This window comes from Tympanuchus pallidicinctus, unplaced genomic scaffold (genome assembly GCF_026119805.1).
Source record: "Tympanuchus pallidicinctus isolate F22 unplaced genomic scaffold, pur_lepc_1.0 scaffold1, whole genome shotgun sequence".
NCBI classification, from domain to species: Eukaryota; Metazoa; Chordata; class Aves; order Galliformes; family Phasianidae; genus Tympanuchus; species Tympanuchus pallidicinctus.
The window spans coordinates 19215142-19238537 of NW_026294618.1; the positions used below are offsets into that span (position 1 = coordinate 19215142).

At 40.7% G+C, this 23396-nt stretch overlaps 2 protein-coding genes across 3 annotated transcripts in view; one reads left to right on the top strand and one right to left on the bottom strand.

Annotated features, from left to right (window-relative positions):
- Positions 1 to 23396, top strand: part of FBXO25 (F-box protein 25) — a 653677-nt gene that overhangs the window by 40779 nt on the left and 589502 nt on the right. The window lies entirely within an intron of this gene.
- TDRP (testis development related protein) overlaps positions 1 to 23396 on the bottom strand; it is a 28496-nt gene that overhangs the window by 4587 nt on the left and 513 nt on the right. The window contains exons 2-3 of one of the 2 annotated variants that reach the window (XM_052697897.1): positions 11344 to 11403; positions 1299 to 1402 (exon numbers count right to left, since the gene is read on the bottom strand). In XM_052697897.1, the coding sequence (XP_052553857.1) occupies positions 1299 to 1402; positions 11344 to 11403 (164 nt within the window). The remainder of the gene's footprint in view (positions 1 to 1298; positions 1403 to 11343; positions 11404 to 23396) is intronic. The other variant, XM_052697907.1, reaches the window with a different exon arrangement.

Genomic DNA, 23396 nt, shown 5'->3' on the forward strand with positions numbered 1-23396 from the left:
GCATACAAATTAGCCACAAATAAAACACCCACTGAAATACTATGAATATTTCTATTAAAAGATTTTTTTCCCATGAACAAAAGCTTAGCTTAAGGAGTTCAGTGCTATCATATTTTAGTGGAAGCAACGGAACCAATATCTTTAAAAGGGCTTTTCCTTCAGTGAACTTAACATTTGTAGAATTGTCAACTTGTTAAGGCCAGGCACAGACTCCAATCACTATTCTTGTATTTTGTGCCTACAGCACTTGAAAAGTTGTGTGCTTACTTAAAAGTTACGTAGAAGTCGTGGCACGTGGTTACAGGAAAACACCTCCAGACATAAAATACATGCATATAGTAATAACCATAGGGCACTACAAACCTCCTTTCATATTTACTGTAACAGTCTTCATACTGCCTCCACTCTCTTCACTGGTTTATTTCATTTCTACTTTCTGCATAAATTGCATAGGATCCTTGAAGCAACCTTAGCATCTTAATACCAAGAAAACTGTACGGAAACTAGAGCTGGGAACTTACTGAAGAGGCTCAAAATGACATGGAAATATATGTATTTTAAATATGTGCACATGCGTACACACACATATGCATTTATATGCACATAAATACACAAACATACTGAAATGCATCTTTTTTGATGCCAACTGGAAACAAAACATACAATGGCAGGTCTTAGCAAAACCTTTATGTGGCTGGAGCTGGTGAATGGCACATTTCCTCCTGCTCATGACCAATGTAATCAGGCAATGTATGGACGTAAACTCTACGCGCTGCTGTAATAGCAAAACAGTCAGCCCTGGGAAGAGGTCTCTCTGTTCAGACAAGGGCCGTAGCCACAACACAGTACAGAACTGCCCTGTGAGCATTTCAGCTTCAAAAGGGAAGATCTGCAGAACCTGACACAGCTACATCACTTGGCATTCACAAGTGCAGACAAGACTTCATAAAGGAAGTAAAGCATGTTAAAGAAGCTAAGCTCAACTGTAAATAAATGGTAAGAGAAAAGAGGTCACAGATGACTCTTACTCAGAAACCTTTACACAGCTGAATTCCCTCTTCTTCCTGACATGCCTAAATAGGTTATCAACAGTACCATCCTTTCCTAGCACAGCATGCTTTACGAGTGTTTAACTTACAATGAATAGCTCTGAAATGCACATAAACCTTTCTCTGTGATTTAACTTCCAGGAGCTGAACACTACTGCTTTTCAGCCTCTTCCTTCAATGTTTTGCAGAGCTATTTTCTGTTCCAGTTTGTGTATTTTTACAGCAGATAGAACAATCAGATTAACTCACCCTTTGGATTTTGGAGACTTGCATCCGGCCAGCAATTGCTGTTCATCATCTTTATTGAACATAGATGTCACTTCCTTCCAACCCCGGAAACTTGCACCTTGAACCTATGCAGAGAAGTAAACATACTCATAAATGTGCATTACAGAATTTAAGCAGAGTGCGTGCCAGCTCTGACTGCTTAGGTGGCTGATGGGCAGCCACAGTCCCACTTCTCTCGTGCCATGCAGCTGGCAGCACAGAGGCTCTCTCTCTCCTTTTGAGAAAGACTACATTGGGTGACTGCAGACAGAGCTGTTTCCTGCTGAGTACAGAGCACAAAACCTTGCTGGTCTGCAGGAGCTGAGAAATGATGTCGAAGAGTGCAGCTGGGCTCCTGGGTGCTCTCCTGCAGCCAAGAGCTGCTGGCTGCATGTTCATCTATCATATATAAGAAGGGTGACATAGGGAATCTATGCAGGGAGACATGGGAAATCTAGGCAGCTGAGCAAACACTTTAAGTGGTTTCAGTAGACAGAACTGAAATGAGCAGTCATTGCTAGAAGGGACCACAACAGGCAGGACATGGAATTACGAAACTCCTTAGATTTTACCTGCTTTGCACAATTGTTCCTGTTTTTAAACTCACCAGAGTACATCTTACGGCCTTGCAAACAGAAGGGGGTGGTGCGTGTGTTGGTTCAGCAGCAAGATGTGACACAGGCACCACGGGGTGCATTACAGTCTGCTCTCTACATTCAGGCCATAAGTTTAACCATCCCAGCAAAAAGATTTCCAACAGTATTGAGGGTTTAAATCCCTCTCCCTCAAAGAAAAAGTTACGGCTTGTTTTTCTTTTGGTAATATGTTTAGTGACTATAAAATGCAAACACACATGCCTAACAGAACATAGAAGTTGCTTGTCATTTCTTGCAGTCTAGCAAGGATGGCACAGTCTATTATTGATAACCTGGTTACATTGAAAATACAATGCATTATGAAATACATAAACAATCAAAAGAAAATTGTAGTGTCAACATAAGTGAAGGCTAATTCATCACCTATTATTACACTTTGTTCTTTCTGTAGAACTCACTGGTACAAATTAGTATAAATTTGACATTTTAAGCAATTACAGATGATAGCTGGTATGCCCCCATAGGTGTTAAAAGATGCATGATAATATCCCCTATGAATTGAGTGCAAATCAGGTAGGAAAACACAAATACTGCCAACATCCCTGTTTGCAGAAACCCACAATTTCCACAGTTCAGGAGAGTCAGTGCTCGTCCCACTATATGTCAGCCACGGAGTATTTCCATCTCTTGCTCTCCTGTCTGTGTTTCTTACCCACCTCCACACTCACTCCTGAACAATCTCAGATACTAAGGGCCAGCAGACAGAGCAGGCCACTTGAGGACTACCAGGAAGATCTTACCTAGACTTTCTGTCCACTCCATTTCATTTTGCTGGGATCCAAACAGGGATCCAGATTTAAGCACAGCTCTGGGGACCTCTGAAGAGAGAAGGCTGAGCAAGAACGGGACAGATTCTTTAGCAAGGTCTGTGGTGAAAGAACAAGGTGAAATGTTTTCAAGCTTAAAGATGATAGATTTAGGTAAGATATAAGGAAAAAGTCTTTTACAGTGAAGGCAGTGAGGCACTGAACAGGTTGCCCAGAGATGTGGTGGATGTCCTATCCCTGGAAACTTTCAAGATGAGGCTGATCGGGCTCTGGGCAACCTGATCTTGCTGTGGTGGTTGGACTAGATGGCCTTCAGAGGTCTAAGGATTCAACTCTAAGGATTCTATAGCTCTCCTTGCTCTCACCTGTGGGATATGGACATACCAGGCACATACCAAGAAGACTGTGTTCACCATAATCCAGTGCTCTTTACTGCTCTGCCCACTTCTTCCCAAACCAACACCTGATCTTACCAAAAGCCACAGGCTTCCTCATAGCTCCATAAGAAAAGCAATTGAATTGGTGATTCTATGATTCTATGATTCTATGATTCTATATATGTATTTTTTTCCACCGTTAGAACAAAGTGTGTACAGATTATAAGAAAACTCTCATACACAAACAAATGCTATTTTAATTATGTTACAAATACATAGACAGCTAACTTCAGCTTTCCATCTCTGTGGCAGACTAGCCTTACGTATGCTGCAAACAACTGGTACTGGCAATAGCATCAGACAAAACCAGGCAAGCCACGGATGGTGCCTTCAGATACCTTACCTCTCCATGCCTAGTCCTTGCACCAAAGCTAGGAGCCTCTGCAACCAATATTTAATGCTTGGAAATGCCATGGTGTAAACAGAGGTCTAATATTCAGTCCTAGCCTTTAAAGGCCCAGCCCTGTCAGCTTTTTCTGTTGTTCTGTTAAACGCATTAACGAGTTTAACACGAGGATTTTGTTACTGTGTTTTAGATTCCTGTCTCTGCAATGCAGGTCATCTACAATAAATATCCCAAAAATGGGACTCTCCAAGATGTTAGATCTTGAAGTAGCCTTTCTCTTCTGCTACTTTACTCAGGCTCTCCCATTTCGAGCCTCTATGGGCAGGAACCTTTGCTAACAACTCTTACTGCCTTAATCCTTTAGGCTTGATAAATGACTCCATAGCTCTTAGTGGTCTAACTTAGACATACGCCTGTCTATCTTCAAAAATAATGGTTCATCAAACATAATAACCTGCAGATGAAACAATGAAAATAAAAGAACCATCTCATTACAGTTCTCAGACAGAAATCTAATACAGAGAGGCAACTGGCCTAACTTAAATTGTATGTGCCTTTAAAGAACAGCGCTGACAAAAGGCCATTTGGAGAGAAGCAGCTATGCACGCCTATGTTTAATGTAGAAAGGGGATACCTTTACACACATACCTCTTCTTTTCATCTAGAAAATTATGCATATCTCACTGATACAACTCCAACCTTTGCTGCATTGTTTTGGACACTCAAGTAATTCTATGTCTAAAAGAAAATTAAAAAAGAAAAAACACCAAACCCTTTTTGTAATAAAATCCTGTTCTAGACACATATTTTCCACATTTTTACCTTTGGATATTTTTACATCTAATTTCATGAAGCCTGATGCAGATGTGCCGATGACTTCAAGAACAGTTATTAGAAGAAGCCCATTCAATGTCAGCAGATGCCGTACGCAGGTCTCTAGATAAAAATGTACAGAAGGCTGGCTGCTGGTTCTACTTGTGTGTAAATCAGTAACTACATATACTACATTGTACTATTCCTCCAGCACAGAATCACATCACAGAATCATAGAGTGGCCTGGGTTGAAAAGGACCACAATGCTCATCTAGTTCCAATCCCCTGCTATGTGCAGGGTCGCCAACCACCAGACCAGGCTGCCCAGAGCCACATCCAGCCTGGCCTTGAATGCCTCCAGGGATGGGGCATCCACAACCTCCTGTGCAACCTGTTCCAGTGCGTCACCACCCTGTGGATGAAAAACTTCCTCCTAATATCTAACCTAAACCTCCCTGTCTCAGTTTAAAACCATTCCCCCTTGTCCTATCACTATCCACCCTCATAAACAGCCATTCCCCCTCCTGTATACATGCTCCCTTCAAGTTCTGGAAGGCCACAATGAGATCTCCCTGGAGCCTTCTCTTCTCCAAGCTAAACAAGCCCAGTTCCCTCAACATTTCCTCATAGGAGAGGTGCTCCAGCCCTCTGATCATCTTAGTGGCCCTCCTCTGGATCTGTTCCAAGAGCTCCACATCCTTCCTGTACTGGGGGCCCCAGAACTGGATGCAGTGCTGCCTCACAAGAGCTGAGTAGAGGGGGACAATCACCTCCCTTTCCCTGCTGGCCACCCCTTTGTTAATGCAGCCCAGAACACAGTTGGCCTCCTGGGCTGTGAGCACACACTGCTGGCTCATGTTCAGCTTCTTGTCCACCAGGACCCCCAAGTCCTTCTTCACAGGGCTGCTCTCCAGGAGCTCTTCCCCCAGTTTGTATGAATACCTGGGATTGCATCCTGCACTTGGCCTTATTGAACCTCGTTAGGTTTTCAGGGACCTGCTTTCTCCAGCCTGCCCAGGTCCCTCTGCACGGCTTCCCTCCAATGTATTGTCTGGCTCAGCTTGGTGTCACCTGCAAACTTGCTGAGGATGCACTCGATGCCATCGTCTGTGTCACTGATGAAGATGTTGAAGAGCACCGGTCCCAAGACCGACCCCTGAGGGACACCGCTTGTGACCGGCCTCCACCCTGACACAGAACCATTGATCACAGCCCTTTGGCTGCGTCCAGCCAGCCAGTTCCTAATCCATCAAACAGTCCATCCTTCAAATCCACACCTCTCCAATTCAGAGAGACCATGCCAATGGCCTTGCAGAATTTCAGGCAGATGACATCCAACACCCTTCCCCCTCCACCAAAGCTGTCACTCCATTCTTTAAGGCCACCAGAATGAAGTACGCCTATACAGTTAACTTTTAAGATATACTTCCATCACTTAATTTCTAGCCGCTGAACTACTGAGACTGTGATCTTTCTTTTTGATCATGAGTGTCATGTATCTGCCATGTACTTAAAAGATTCCCTAACACAGCAAGATGTGTTTGCTTAACCTAGAAGTAAGTATGACTCCCAGTGCAGCTGGAGTCATTACAACTGTATCTGCTAGTAGGTACAATTCAGTGAAGAGATCCTGAAGTCACCACTCTCCAAAACCTTGAGTCTGACACGCAGCAGTTTCAACTACTTTGCAAAGTTATGCAATATATGAAAATAAACTACTGATACAGTCTTTGAGCCACTAAGCCACTTGTAGAAGTTCTGTATTTCATTTTTGTGATGTAACAGTCTACACAAAGCTCAAAAATACTACTCCTAAAGTTTTCAGATAAGTCCACGTTTATAACTGACTAGTTCATATTCACAAACTTTTAAAGTACTTTTTCCATGCATCAATGGAAAAAGAAATAATTCAGCATCCAAAGTTCAAAGAACCACAGAGTCCATGTGGCTGGAAGAGACCTTTGGAGGTATCTATCCACCCACACTGCTTGAAACAGGGATGCTCAGAGCAGCTTACCCAGGACTGCATCCAGTTGGAACCAGAACATCTCCACAGGGGGAGACTCTGCAGCCTTTCTGGACAGCCTGTTCAGGACTTCACCACATTCATGGTGAAAACTTATTTTGTTCTCATTAAATGGAATTTCTTCCTTCTCACTTTGAGCCCACTGCCTCCTGCCCATTCACTGGTCACCACTGTTAAGAGTCAGGGTCCATCTTCTCAATATTCTCTGTGCTTCTGAAGTACCTGCAGAAGCCTTTCATTGTTGCTCTTTATTTCCATCATCAGATTTAACCCTAAGCGGGTTCTGGCTTTCCTAACTTCATCCCTGCATGCTTAGAGAGTGTCTTTATTTTCCCCTTCCATCTCTTGACCTTGCATTCACCTTCCATATGTTTCTACTGTATGTTTTTGGTTTTGTTTTTCTTCCAGAAACATCTTGCTCATTCACACAGGTCTCCCGCCACCTCTGCCTGCTTCCCTGGTTGGCAGGACAGAGCTTAAGAATTTAAGCTCATAGGAGAAGATTTCAGAAAATCAAAGCTGATACCACTGGAAAAGAACTGAGTATACAGTCAAAACTCCAAGTTTAAAACAAAACAAAAACTTGAAAATGAAAGATAAGTGAAGTACCCAAAGGGGACTGCTAAGAAAAACAGATTACAACTAACAGCTAGTCTTGTAACTTCAAAAGTTAGAAGGGCTAAGCCTCTAGTAGACCAAGTCGGATGCCACAGTCCACTGTTTTTCGAAAATGCCCATGAGAAGCAAAGTAGAAACATCTCAAGATGTCATTTCAGCGCTGTGTGAAATAGGATCACAGGCTGCCCTCATGCTAGCTTGACTGTGAGAGCATGGGGTACTCCCATTATAACAGCCATAACATACTTTCCCCCTAACATCCATTTTAGGTCTTGAAAATCTGCATCACAATGCTCTGTGCAATCACCTAAAAGGATCAGTAGAAGTGAAATGTAAATTAATCTATCAACAGGAAGACTACTGAAAAACCATCATCTTCTTCCCCTGCCTTCCGTAGTGTTAGTTCCAGCTTATGAAGAACTCCCTCTACGCTGAAAAAGCAGCCATTTAATTAGTGTATCTTCTGACATGGGAGTACAAGCAGCCACTTCCAGAACATCATGTAAAGGATACAGTCTGTCCATCCCTAGTCCAACTGCCTGCAATTTTTTCCCCCCTCACTGCTATTGCCTCCGCTCTGCCTTTGCCAAACCTTTAGTATTGGTGCCCATCTGTCAGACAGATTCCTGGGGAGAACTTTCACACGATGGCAGATCAGACACTGCTGCTGTAAAGGGCAGATCCAGTTCATTACCTACTGACATTTATACCGCCTTCCTTATCCCATGGTTTTGTACCCCTGTGATACTGTGGAAGATCAGATGAAATTACTAAGTAAGCAGAACACTAAGTCATTTGTTTTTTTGCGTTCTTTTGGTTAACGATAAGAATCAGCTCAATAAAAGATGTCAGAGTCAGATAGTCACTAAACAACATAGAGGTTAGGGGCAACAGAACATTTTTTTGTAGCAGAAATTACTATATGAATTCTAGCAATAAAAATTGCAGCCATCTTCCCTCCACAGAGCCTTGTAGGTGGCTTCTCTGAACTCACCCCCCTAATCTCAACCCTTTCGGAAGGTTTTTCTGTTTCGCTGCCCATATTGATCCAAGTGAATTAGCTACATATAAACTACATACGTTGATTTTGTTCCATCTTTAGACAAAAAAAAAAAAGGGAACAAACATCTATCAATAGTTAACTTGATATGTAAAGTACACCAGAAAGGGTCAGATCCCCTTATTTGGAAGTCTCCTATAAACTTGAGAAGTATCACTGCAAATAAACTACTTTAAATATACCAGTTTTCACTACACCAACAAATTCAGATGATTGACATGACCCTCTGTTTCCCATACTAAGTAGACAGGCAATGAGTAATAAATGAGCCATCAGAGTCTACTGGGAAACAGTAAAGCATCGCTAAGATGACTTTTCAGTTGATTTTATTGTCACAGGTACGCAGTTCATAATTAGAGCTCCACATTATGTTAAGAAGGTTCATGAAAAATTAGGCTATAAAGTGACAAATGAGGAATACTAACAGTTATATACTAAAGAAGTAGAACACTCCTAAAAGTAAACAGTATGTTGCAGAAACATATATATGCACATATAGATGAACACATACTAAGGAAGATGACTACATTTAACTGAAAATAGTTAATTGTACATGAATGCTGCATTATGGTGGGGAGGAGATAAGCATAGTCTCAATCAAGTTGAAGAACAACAGTAAGGATTTGGGACATACATTAGAGGTATATGATAAATAGTTAACATTTCAAAGTGAATGATTCAAGTATGTTTGAACATCACTCTGACTAAAACTACTGCTTCATGAATGGGTAGTAGCACTTGCAATATATTCTCATTAGAGTTTTCTACTTCTTGACTGCTAACCAGCAGGGCTCCGGGGAACAGAAGTCACTCTCTGTGGGCTACAAGAAACCACATAACAAGAGTCTTAGCAACCAAAAAGAGCAATTTTGTGCTCCGTATACCTGCAGTGAGAATCAGCATGTTCAGTGCTGTTGTGTAGTTAAGCAGCTAATCCCTAAAAAGCCTCAACTCAGCATGTATGAAATGAGATTTCTAGAAATGTATGTTTTGGCCAAGTCTGAGCAGATCGTCACAAGTATTTTCACACAGGATTCACAACTGGTGAATCAAAATCCTCCAGCAATGTAAAAGCACTCCACAAAAAGTGTGCACAATTTTCTTTTTTAAATGGAAACAAAAACAAATTTTTCCCTCAACAACTGTTTGTCCTGCAGCTTTCCTCCCTCCTCTGCCACCCTGTCAAAATAAAAAGCCAGGGAGGAATTTTCCATATAAGTACTTTACAGGTCAATAAAGTTACAACTAAGTGTTTTATAATAAAAAACGTCAATCGGCTTTAACTAAAGAAGTGCTGTTCCCACAATATAGGAAGCCTATTCATAACACGCAAGAATCCAAACAACAAAGAATTCAAAATGAAAAAACCAAGCCCCTCCAAATTTGTTTCCCAGCTATCAAAGCATTTTTGGGAAGGATCTCAACTTTCTTGGTGTGCAGACCAACGATTACTTTTGGAGAGAAACTCCAGAATTTGGCCCTACTAGACTTCCCAACACCTCTAGTACCATTGCTAAGATAATGTACCTTGTTTCTCCAAACTATTTGTCTCTTCAAAAGGTGGCCTGGTAACAATTGCAGGTGATGCCTCCGCTGTGCTTCTAATGCTGAAGTTCAATGCTGAGCTCTGTTCACTGAGATGAGCTTAGCTGAAGCCAAAGAGTGATGCGCAAAGGGTTTCAGCTTCTGCCTCTCCCAGTGTACCACTAGGGATTTCACAGCTCCTCCAATGGAGATGCCACATGGCTTTCTGACCAGCTGTACCTGCCTTCTAGGTGAAACAGGAAAAGGGAACTGGAAAACTCTAGCATTGAAGCCAGCTTGTTCTCACTGCAGGGTGGGCAACTTCTTGCATGAGCACAATGTAAGCTCATTCTGCAGCCTACAGCTTCAGCCACTAGGACCAGCTCCTGCTTGTGCACCTTCAGATCCAGGTCAAAGGCTTTTCTGTCAGACTGGGGATGAGGATTGGCCTAAAACTTCAGCTTTAAGGGCTGTCCTTAAAGGCTATTTCCCTAAAGGGCAGGCATACCAAATCAGGATCCCTTTTCTTGAACAACTCCATTGTTCTTCATTATACTGTTTCTACATGGAGACTCATTCATGAAACACATCCACTGAAAAGGCCACACATATAAAAAGCCTTCTATATTAAGGATTTTGGAACTCATGGGATACCACTTTACTGACAGCTCCTAAGACAGAAGAACCAAATAAAACTCAGAAGTGCTTTCAGAAACAACAATAAAGAAAAATAAGATGAGAAGGATAAGGAGCGGTTTTAGTGAATAACTTTTTTAAGACAAGGGGATTTTATTTTACAACAGAAAAATACCGCAGCTCAGTGGTTTGCCCTGGGGCCTTTTTTTCCCCTGAAACCAAAACACACAGTTAGCAAGTCTTCCTGAATGACTAAGAAATGGACAAAAAAAGCTTCAATATAAAACAAAGTGATGTCAAGATTCTTTTCCTAAACATTTACCATCTGACATAAAAAACATAGCAGTTTAGGTATCCAGAAGGAGGAATACATTTTTTTTTCTAAAAAGCAGAAAGATATAGCATAACTGCACTGCTATTTTCAGTGAAAATCATGCTGCATCTCAAGTAGAACAAAAAGAAGTAAGAGAGGCAGATGTTCAGTTTATACATGTTAATGTGAAGTATCCTATTACGCTAATGACACTGTTTTTAAATGCTTTTCTCTATACCTGTGGAATTTCAAAACAAGCTCTAGCATATCACAGCGACTTCCAGTTCTTTCATCTTCTAGCACTGTAGTTGAAGACCATTAAAAATATTCTTGGACACATATCAAGGTAAAAAAATATATTACTCAATGCCAACTTTCCGTAAAGAGATACAAGATAAAGTCCTTGTGCTCACAGAGCCAGCTGAGTTACACATTTAATGCAATAGATATAAAAATCTCTCCCAGTGATCATATTTTCAGAACAGGTAATATTCAGTTCTTCTTTACTTTAGATGGCACTTCAGTTAATTCCTGTGGATTCTTATTTTCTTTTTAATATATATATGCTTTAATACATACTACATGAAAGAATAAAAATACAGGAACTTTTCTTCCAAAAAATAATTGGAACACTGCTTTATTTCCTTATTTCAATGAGAAATCCATGACACTATGAGGAAGGATCACAATGATAAAACCAACAATAAAGTACATAAATATCCTCCTTAATTCAGGCTGCACACAATAAAAAGCAAAGCTCCTAACACACACAGAGTGAAGTGTATATACATGATATACAACGTGCTACACTTCCAAAGAACAGATATTTACCTTTGTTGCAAGTTGAGACACTGAAGATGGAACTTCATCATGAAGAAACTGGTCTTTATTCTCCAAAAAGAAAAGAATAAAGATAAAAAAAGGCTTGCGGTCAGTTCAGTTGGACAATCAGCAGCAATATTTTAGAATACTCATAAATGCTTTTATTCTATTCAAAACATCATTCAAAACACCACAGAACTAAGCAAACATCACAGCTAATGCTGCACCAGGAACAAAAACACAAAATCAAATCCCTAGAAAACCAAAAGCCCCACACCAACCGAAAGGAGAGCCCCAAAACCCTTATGTCAGAAGGATTTCCACACAACTGAAATTTAAAATTTAACTTGAATCTTAAATTAATAGTTATGGCTGCAGTTTTTTTGTAGATGTTGCTCTATGCAGTGTCCATAGCCTGGAGTAGGCAATGTCCAAAGATTCTCTCCACTTTCACATCAAAAATCACTATATTTCCTCTTCATTACAGACTTTTGCCTGCATTCCTTTCCCTTCTATCTTCAAGATCTCTGATGAAAACCAGAGTACTGACAATGCCAGCAAAGGTAATTTAGTAGGGCAGCATTTCTGTCCATCTTTGAATCAAGTTAGTATCTCTGTGCACTCAAGCCAGCTATCAACATGCCCCCAAGACAGGACAAGTAAGATAAGTACCAGGAACAGTTTACAGGTCAAAGAACAATATGAGAAGTGAACCACAGTATATAAAGAATGGTGGGATTTTCTCATCTTTGTCTATGTTTTAACAAGATATATGTATACATTTTTTGCTCTACACGTAATTCCAAATACCAGTAGTCTGTAATAGGAACAAAAACCTAAACTCACATAATTTAAGAGCAATTCTAAAAAACAAAACAAACATAAAAAACCCTCACAGAAATTACAGGATAACAGTTTATAGAAAGCCCCTCTGAAGTGACAATTTCACAGAATTCCCAGTAGCTACTTTGGACCCTTTTTTTCTTATGACAGACAACTATCACTTCAAAATCAAATTTGTCCACTCCTATCTTTTTCAACTAAAAGGAAATATTAACAAGTTTATGTGCTCAGGATTTTTTTGTTGTTGTTGTTATTTTTTAAGGTAACTCCATATAAATAAAACCACACATCTCTACACAAAACACCTAAAGACCTGTCCCTTTGCTAACAACATTAGGAAGAGGTGAGAAAGCTTACAAAGAAGTATTAGGTGTATTGAGTCACGGGGGACCCCTGAAGTATCAGCTTCCTCTTGGAGAGGTCACCTTCTCATCCCACACATCCTTTTTTGATTATATTTACTGTAATCTCCTCGTAATGTTTCCTAATACAGGCAATCCTTCATACTGTACAAGAGGTGATGAACATTTCTAGAACCAGCATGAAGACCATCCCACTGTACTTCAATAACAACTGTATGTTGGAAACAGTGATTTGCAGACTGCTGGGGCAGAATACAAAGTCAGGAACTTCTATCATCACCAAAAATGAGACTGTTGCACGCTGTGACCTCAATAAGTTACTGAACTTCTGCATTTTAGTCAATTTTCCTAATAAAGAATATCATTGTAGATGGGATACTAAAAATTACAAAGTTAACGTCTGTGCAATACTCCAGAATGAAAATTACTTACTTTTTTCATCCCCAGTTTAAAGAGAGAATTGTGGAATCACTGGCAATATTTTAAACACGAATGCCACACAGAATTCCAGAGTTAGAGCTAGAGAACTCTCATCCGATTTGTCCAAATTTTTCACCCCAAAGAAAAAGTCAAGTACTAGAAAAGCCTCCAGGAAAAATACGGTAAGAGGAAAAGTGATTTCAACCATCCAGAGCTGTCAGAGCCGCCAGGTACAAAAGCACAATGCTATCTCCAGAACAAACAAGGCACCATTGGTACCTCCCAGAGAAACAACACCTCTCACTTTCATTCTTTCAGCTTTCCAAATATATTAAGAGGGATTATAAAAATATGACAATGCATAAAGAAAAGATGAAAGGGCAAAGGCATACAGCCTCCACCAAGCCAGAGCATACAGAAACAAAAATGCAAAACGACTTTCACAGTGCAAGGTTTTAGGGAAAAGCTGAGGGATGCGGTGAGCATCTCACAGGGCTGGGGAGCCAGATAACAGGCATAGGAAAACAGGAACACCATCTCTGACAAAAGATGTCATTCACAATGAACAGTTAAAAAAATAATAAAACCGAACCTTTTCTACTAACTGTGACAAGCAGGGTTGTGTTGTTAATGCATCCACATGTTACTACTCACAGACATAGAATGTGATCCTCATAACCAAGGGGCAGTAGCTCTCAGGAGGACACTCACACAGCGGGGGATTGACAGTTCAAAGGCAACACAGAGTAAAAAGATACAAAGTACGAAGACAAAAGGATATTAATCCCTCAGAAAAGCAACTGGGGAGAATCCATTGCTCAAAACACATTTTACAGGAGTGGAAGACCCATCAAGAGGCCAAAAGCCCCTGTGCAGGATAGGGCTCTCTGAAGATCTCTAGTGACAGGACAAGGGGGAACAGTTTTAAACTACCAAAGGGGACATTTAGTTTAGATGTTAGGTAGAAATTATTACTCAGAGGGCAGTGAGGCACTGGCACAGCTGCCCAGAGAAGCTATGGATGCCCCATCCCTGCAGGTACTCGAGGCCAGGTTGGATGGGGCCCTGGGCAGCCTGAGCTGGTGGGTGGCAACCCAGCCCATGGCAGGAGGATTGGAACTATATGGTCTTTAAGGCCCTTCCAATCCAAGCCATTCTATGATTCTAAGAGATCTAAAAGATGAAGAGTTGGTCAACTGTGATGCATATCTGACATCCATCTGTACGTCCTAGGTGCTTTCAGTAACTTGTGACTGACACCAAGGAGGTTTCAACTAACCAACACCAGTAGGTTTGAATTTATCAGTCTCAGGCAGACATGATTTCTATACATTTATTGGAAAACTTGTGGCTAGGGAAAGTAGAGGAAAGCAAGGCAGGAAAAAAAGCACGCTCCACAGCAGCCACAGCATTCACTGACTCACATGGCCGGGGAGGAACCTGCGCACTGGGTGACAAGAAAAGTGACAGGGCCAGGAGCACTATGAGAAAGGTCTGAAAAGAGACAGGAAGGCACATACAGCCCATCTTCATCTGTTATCTGGGGAATCATTTTTTTTCCCCCTTTTACAGATACAGTCTACTTTCATCACTGATCAGGGACCAAGGAACCTACAATTTCAATTTTTTTCTTTTATTCTCCTCTAAGGGGACAAACACAGCTATTTGTAAAAAGTGAAGATACACTTGCTTTATCATGCTGCATAAGAAACACCAACATTTACACATTATCCCAGTTTACTTCAGTCTAAGAGGCTTACAGTTACTTTAACTTAAAAGAAAAACATGGAGTACATTATAGCATTTAGTAATGAAACAGGCACCTAAATACTAAGGCAAGCGGGAAATGCTGATCAACATGAATAGCCTTTCAGTTCTGGCACGAGAATGTTGGTATGCACAGTGTGTTTTCGTAAGGAAACAAGTGCCCTTTTGTTGGACATGCTGCAAACCATAGGGTACTCAAGGGATTAATTCAACTAGCACATAAACCTTTTTGTACAGAGATCAAAACTGTAATCTACTTCCCTCAGCTTCCTTTGTGGTAAAGTAATTAATTAGTCCCTTTAGATCATTCAGTCCACGATGAGAAACACTGGACACCAAAGAGTTAAGGCAAATACTATCATCAAGTTGCCCTCTGTGTCTTTCTCCTGCTCTAGTACATTAAATGGCATATTATCGATTTTCTCTACTCAGTTATGGAGCCTTCCTATCACACGTACACTGGTTGTCAAAGTAGAACGCACCTAAGAAAAACTGGCTGTTTTAGGAATAAGTCTTTTTGGTACAAATTACTGCCCTTCCACTGACCTGTTACATCTCTTCTGCCTACTGCCATGCTTCATCAAGGACTAAGTGGAATTTAACATCTAGGTCATCATGCCTGTAAGTGCAAATTAGATTATGAACCATAGATGAATAACTTAAGTGGAACAAAAAAACAACCACCACCACCTGAGGAAATATTTGCCGTGCAGAAACTGAAAACAACTCCCAGTCCTCCACAAAGCCCCAAAGTAACCCAGAGATAGGAGACGGAGGAGAAAAAATAAAAATTGCTCAGAAGATTATAGACCTCAAAGTTAACCTCCAAAGCTGGAAAGATTCCCAAAACACTGATTACAAACCAAACAGGAGAACAACTCTAGATACACAGCCTGACCGGAGACAGCCAGCTCGCGCTCAGACGAGATCCCGCTGTCAGATCACTATCTTCAGTATAGCTAACAAAAGAACATGCTTCCTTCGGTTTGAGCAGGATTTTGCTATAACATCAAATGAAAGAAATAAAGTCTACAACAGATTAATAAAGCAAAAATCACTCTGCTTATCTGGTTTTAGATCTGAAACAAAACTAGCACAAAATACACTCCTCACTGGAATAAGGAGAAAGCAGCAGGTAACTTTGGTCTTAGCCTCACATTCTTGATCACACGCACATACACTTGGAAAAATCAATGTGTGGATATACATGTGCTTTTCAAATCATCAGCTTGAAGCAACTGTGATCAAACGTAGATGGTAGATGGACACGGCTGGAAAAAAAAAAACAGACCTGTACCCAATGCTGATGCAAAATGGAACGTGCCCTTCAAGGACACAAGGCCTGCAGTCTGAACAGCCAAGCTTTCATGCAAAGTCAGGTGTTCAACAGATGGAACTCCATGTTGAACTGCAAATTTCCCTTCTCCTTGATAGCAGAGAAGATTAAGTCCAAGACCATTTTAGTCTCATCCATACTTCATCTACTGCTAGGTCTCGGTCGCTCAGTGCTGTTTCCATGTCCACGTTTGTTCAAAACAAGCGAACAAACCAAGCTAACCATGTGAACAGCTGGTGTACACTGAAAACTTATTATTATCACCAATAAAAAATATTAAACTAGGTACTCCCAAAGTCTTTTCACGCTCAAGAGTTGTTTGGTATTTTAAACTGGTTTCTCAAAAACTCTATAAAGAACATTCTAGTACTCTAAATCACTCTCCAGCATTACAAAAGCATCTCCATTATAACCACAGTGACTGAACAGTGACAGTGACTGCTACCCTGGCAGCCTCCTATGCCTCTCTGCAGCAAAATGGAAAATAATTTGTTCACAAAGAAAAGGAAAGCTTAAAAATGAATTATGTTAAAGAATGCGCTTTCCTCTTTGAACCTTATACTTTCATCTTACAATTCACCAGACCATGTGCAGAAGAGCTTGCTGTACCTTGCTGCCTTTGAGAAAGCCAGGTGACTATTTCAGATACAGCCCACAGCCCATCCAATGTATTCAAAATTGCTTTCATATTCTAGGTCTCCATCTTCTACAATTAACTATTATCCTCCAGATTGACCGGATGATGAAAAACAGTTTTCCTATTTTTTCGCCGTTTAAAATATTATTAAGGCTGAATCAAAACAAAGATGATGTTTTTTCCATCAGCATTCACAGCTGTCAAAAACTTGTTTAGCATTTTGACAAACTGTTTCATTCAACCATTTCTTCTTCAGTTATTGCTTTGCGTTCTGTTACACTTCAAAATAGAATATCTGAATTATTTCCATATTTTTACTGTCAATCGATACAAACGGCAGGAGTTACTGGAAAAGATTAATTTCCAAATGTAAGTATTTACACAACAATACTTTCGTAGTTCTGCGTTTTATTGGCATCACAAAAAGAAATCTCAGAGCAGCAGATTCCGATGTTCTGCGTTCTCTCATCACTAACGGAGGTTATCTTATTAATTGCTCACATTATTGTACCTGCCTGTAATAAGAAGTCATTCTAAGACATCTTACTCAGATTTTGCTTTACATGGCTTGCATCAGAAACAGTGTTGCAAGCAGGAGCAGAGAGGTGATTGTTCCCCTGTATTCAGCACTGGTGAGGCCGCACCTCGAGTACTGTGTCCAGTTTTGGGCCCCTCACTGCAAGAAAGATATTGAGGCCCTGGAACGTGTTCAAAGGAGGGCAACAAAGCTGGTGAGGGGTCTGGAACACAGGGCTTATGAGGAGAGGCTGAAGGAGCTGGGAATGTTCAGCCTGGAGAAGAGGAGGCTCAGGGGAGACCTCATTGCTCTCTATAACTTCCTGAAGGGAGGTTGTAGTGAGCTGGGGGTCGGCCTCTTCTCTCGTGTCATTAGTGATAGGACCAGGGGGAATGGCTTCAAGCTACGGCAGGGGAGATTCAGGCTGGACATGAGGAAGTATTACTTTTCAGAAAGGGTGGTCAGGCACTGGAACGGACTGCCCAGGGAGGTGGTGGAGTCACTGACCCTGGGGGTGTTCAAGGAAAGACTGGATGTTGTGTTGAGGGACATGGTTTAGTGGGAGCTATTGGGAATAGGTGAACGGTTGGACTGGATGATCTTTTAGGTCTTTTCCAACCTTGGTGATTCTATGATTCTATGATTCTATAATATTTTAGGAAGAATGTTACTTAACACCTTAAAAATAATTTTAAAAACTGAGCTCATTAAGAATATGCTTTTGCCCAATTTTTAATATTTAAAGGATGCTCCAAGAACTGGAAACAACTATATTGAGAGGGAAATACTATCAATGTCAACACTGAAAATATGGTCGGATAATCAATTTGACTTGAATTGCTTCAATAATGTGAATATTCCAATGAAGTTTTTGATTCTGATGATGTTTCTGATTGAAAATTTCTCTGATGTAATGACTTACCCACACCAGAAAACGATGATAGTTCAAAAGACAGTATCTGACTTATGATTTTTTTTACGGAGTCATGCATGGCATTTGAAGTTAAATTACACATCCCCCAGAAAAAACCTCTTGCATGAGTAATGGTAACATTCTTGTAGAATAGTTTCTGCAAAACAGGTTGAACACTTTATTTTTGGTTACGGTGTTCAACAGCAAACACACCACTTCCTTTTGAGATGCTGCTTTCATCTCCACGGGCAGTGCTACATTCACACTCTAGCCTGGTCCTTCGCAATGAGCTAGAAGAATCATAGCATTGCTCAGGTTGGAAAAGACCTTCAAGATCATCAAGTCAAACCTCAACCTAATCATACCACCATAACTCTAACAACCCTCCACTAAATCATTCCCTGATGATGTCAGGACTGAAAACTGCTCTACCTGGCAAGGGATCCATCTAAATGCTAATAACTCTACGTATCTTATGGATGCTTTTATGTAATCAGACAAAAAGTTTCTACAAAAGCGAGGGAAGAAATCATTTTATTAATTTATTTCAGTAGTAAAGAATTAAGCACATGAAAAACATTAATTCTCTCTCAAAAAGTACTATGTACTAGTTTGTTCATATACTAACTGCATGCGATCTCCACTCTGCTAGGAAAGTATGCTTCTATTAACTTTACAAAAGCATATCATGGAATGGTAGAATGGTCAGAACCATTCAGTTCCAACCCCTGTACCATGGGCAGGGCTGCCACCCACCAGACCAGGCTGTCCAGGGCTCCTCCTAACCCAGCCCTGAACACCTCCAGGGATGCAGCACCCACAGCTTATCTGAGCAGCCTGTGCCAGTGCCTCACCACACTCTGAGTAAGAAGTTCCACTTAAAATTTAACCTAAATCTCCCCTCTTTTAGTTTAAAACCATTCCTATCTTATCACTATATGCCTGTGTAAATAGTCCGTCTACCTCTACAAAGATATAGCAAACAGATTAGGGATGATGGATCTCCAGAAATGATTTTGAGAAGAATGGGATTTTTGGATCAGCCAAAGGGAATAATTCCATACGGTGCTTACAGGGATGCAGACACACAGGGCTGAGGATAAACAGAGGCTGTCTGAGCTAGTAAAGCAGAATTGACTCCAAAGAAGATACAAGTGTTAGAAGTGACAAATGGGCAAGAGGAAGGGGATGTACTGAGAAAAATCTTGAAAGCAAGGCTAGAAATCTGAATGTAAATGTCCTGAAACAAAGGGAAGTCAGCTGAAGAAACTGAACCAGAAAGATAAGGACAACTTAAGCTTATGTCATAAACAAGAACAGTAGTATCAGCAAAAAGACACCTCAAGACACCATCAGCTCTCTTCAGGGCTCCATGAAGGCTGAGAAAGAAAAAGGATCCACTGCTGCAGGATGCATGTGACGAAAAAAAACAGGAAAGGCAAGTCAAGGAAAGCTTCAGGAGAGCTTTTGTTGTCAGTCCTCCCAGTCTGATGTTCAGGAACGACAACAGAACACAGGTGATGGATGTTAGCCAGGAAAATGCCACAAAATGTCAGAAGAATTACTTTGATGAAAAAATAGGCTACAACAGAAGAGTATGTATAAAGAAATTGTAAAAGTACCACATGCAAAGCCTGAGACACATTTAAGTGGTTAGAAAGTGAAGGAAAGACATTAGCTTGATTAACATTTACTACTTCTTTTTAATTAAAAAATAATCTTATTCAGTGTATTAGTAGAGCATACAAAATGCTGTGCAGCTCCCACCCATTCCTTCAGGGTCTGTCTGAGTTTGGCTCAGCTGAAGATGAAAGCTAGTCCCAAAATTGTACCAGAGATTTAAACATCTTAATTAAAATAGATAACTAAAAATCTGTATACCCAACTTTAAACACGTTCAGTGTGCAAGTCTAAACAAAACTCAGCATTAAACATGTTTTTGCACATATTCCCTGCGAAAATAACCAAAAATACCATCAGAAGGGAACAGGTCAAGAAAGACGAGGGATCCAGAGCATTCAACATGAAAGACAAAGTTGCAAAATATAATACAATTTAGCTGGATACTCATCAGCTGCCCTAATATATAGGCAGATTCCAAAGCTGAGCACCATTTTACGTAAGAGTAGCATGAAATATTGACACATCATTGACATCTCTGAGGCCTGATTAGATTACAGCAGACTTTAATCAAGGAGAATACAGCATGACTGCCAAAACACTGCCTTGCAGAAGTCAAAACCAAACATTTTTCCCATTCCAAAAATATAACTCCAGTTTGAAACATAATGAGTATATTACAAACTGAATGCAGGTTTGGCAAGCATAACTGTATGTTTCAAGCATATTTTGAGAGAGAAACACAAGACATTAATTTCATTTTACACACTTGCACTATTCACACGTATTAAGTTGCCCTCATGCATTAACTGTAACTCTAGTCAATAAAGAACCTTCACTGCATAAATGTAAAATATTTATGCTTTGAAGAGTAAACTAAAATTAACCTTTATGATTCAGCCTAAAACTGTCTGATCTAAAAAAAAATAATATACAACAATTGTGCACACGTACACAAATCGTTTCAGAATTTACTTGTCTTTCTTATCTCAGGAAACAGCTTACTATTTTAAATAAGTGTTAACAATTCAATATACTTCAACGTATGCAGAAACTTTTGCTAAAAAGTAGCTAGAGACTAGCAGTTCCTCCCACTGCCATTCTCATGCTCTGCAATTTGTTTTTCTTCTGCCTGGGAAAATAAATAAATAAAATAAAATAAAACCACTCTCCATAAAAACAGAACCATCACAATTCTGGGTTTAAGCGAGTGAGACCATGAACCTCTGCAAATCCAAACGTCTGCTTGTGTAAGCCCAGATCAGCCTTCCATATCTAAATAGGATGATTAAAATTTCTGTAGAGCCACAAAGGTTTTTTTCTTTTTTAATTCCAGTAGCCTAATTCTTTGTTGCTGTCTGCTCCTGAATGCCCTAATTACTAGGTTCTACAGCGAGAACTCCTTGAATCTTTCCCAGCTTTGAAGAAACTGCATACAGTGGCATAAATCAAATACTACGATGACAGTGAATCTTCCATTTTAGCAACTGGTGTATCAGGAAAGAACCTAGAGGAAATGAAATCTAACAGCAAACTTCTGCCCAAAATCCAATGATGGGCTTTTTTAATCTACTAAAGATCATCCCAATCAATTATTTAGAGCTTAGCCCTCGAGAAAGAAAATGAGGGAGCTCTGGATTCTTTTCTTCTCAATAAGAACATTCTTCATCCACAGTTCAGACATTCTGCCCATGACAACTCCAACACAGCAGAGGCAAACTGAGTTTCTCCAGCACAGCTACCATACCAGAACCACATCTTCTCCATTCCATGGCCCTCCTGCAGCTCAGGACACAGCCACGTAGCACAGCTCACTGCTGAACTCCCTGTACATCGCTGCCCTCCACTCCCTCATGACCCTACTATTAGGAGCAAATGCAGGTTCTGATGAAATGTGAGAAATCACAAAGGCTAAAAGTGAGGCCCTTGAGCCCTATCAGATCTAACAAGTGCATTACGTTACCTCCCACTTTCTTCTTGAGGCCCGCCTGAATCACGTCTCAGAAACACTTGTACCTATAGATGATCTAGGTGCTACCTTTGATGGATCGTAAGAAACATTAATCAGATGATCATAGTTCTCCATGTATCTATCACTCCTTAAAGCTTAAACAAAATCTTAAATTATTCCTTTAAAAACAGTTTTTCCCAAATTTAAAAATCAAGACCTGAAGCAGAACAAACAACATGAACTGTCTCCAAAGCAGTTTCAGGGCTAACCTATACTAGAGCCCTGCTAACTTTCCAAAACCATTTGTCTTCAAGAATATTTCATTTAGGGTTTTTGAATAATTTATTCTTCCCCTGCCATCTCCTACACCAAAAAGTACATTTTATCCTAGTGCCACAGGTAACAGATATTCTGAGAGCAAGAATGGAAGTTTATTAAAATTGATGAAAATGGCAAACTATATGCACCTGAAATTGCTGTCAATACCATTTTAACTTGAGATCCCCTCCTAAGGAAATGTAAGCTTATGGTAGTGAAGACAAAGAATGGGACAAAAACAAACACGCACACACACAAAACAACAAACAAACAAACAAAAAACAACACACCAGATCTCTGTTACTAAAGTTGAGGAAAAAGTAATATGAGAATTGTAAGAATGAAAGACCAAAGAACCACCTTCTGATCTGGGGAACGCTAGGGTCAGGAGCATCAGAGGGGTCTGGGAGTTCTTGTGTGTAGAGAAGAAGAGCAGGGAATGGTCCCTGCAAAGCATATGGTGACTCTGGAGGTTTGTGGTGGGTTTCAGGAGGTAAGTAAGCCTAGGAGAGCTGTAGAGAGCAAATCAGCAGCATAGTGAAAGCAGTACAAGTTTCCAAGCATCTGAGGACAGGAACCATGGGAGTAAACGCTACATGTGGTATGAGAAGCTGCAGGAGACATACCCCATATCCAACCCCATAATCCTCTTCATCCCTTGAAAGACTCTTCAAAATAAGTATCTGTTCCTCCTCTTACAAGAAGGTGCCATTTATCCACAGGCATTTTCACATCTGGAGACAGGGCTCTTGTGGTCACAGGGCGCAAGAATAGCCAAGATGAGGCTGCACTGAAGATAAGTGCAGTGATTTTAGCTCCTGGGAGAGGGAGCGAATATCTGCTGTGACTAGGGGAGGCTGCTCATCAGCAGTAGCCACGTGTTGACACCCATCACAGCTACCAACCAGAAACTCAACCAGAGATAGGCTGTCCAGATACATGCCAGCTCTTCCAGTAAGACAGGTCCGAGACACTGGGCAGGCAGTGGGGTGGGTGTTTGTAGCCAACCTCGAATACAAATCCCACCAGCCCGCAGCCCTAGGCAGCCACCTGCTTGGGCTGTGCCTAATCCCAGCTTGGTGGCAACGGAAGATCAGATCTGCAAGAAAGCTGAACAGGCTGCTGAACTGGGCTGATGCCGAATCGCTATCGAGTTCTTGAAAGCAGTCAGTGAACATTCTTGTAGTTGTTTTGCCCGGTGCTCGACCGATGCCCTTCCTTTCCAATTGTGTTTGTTTGAAGACAGCTCATTGGGAAGGTCGCTGCTGGAGCACAACTTACCATTTAACAGCGAGAGCCTTCAATAAGACTGCAGCTATCTACAGCTAACCAACCGCTACGACCAAAAACTCCAGCAGAAGCCACCCTGTCAGAACTT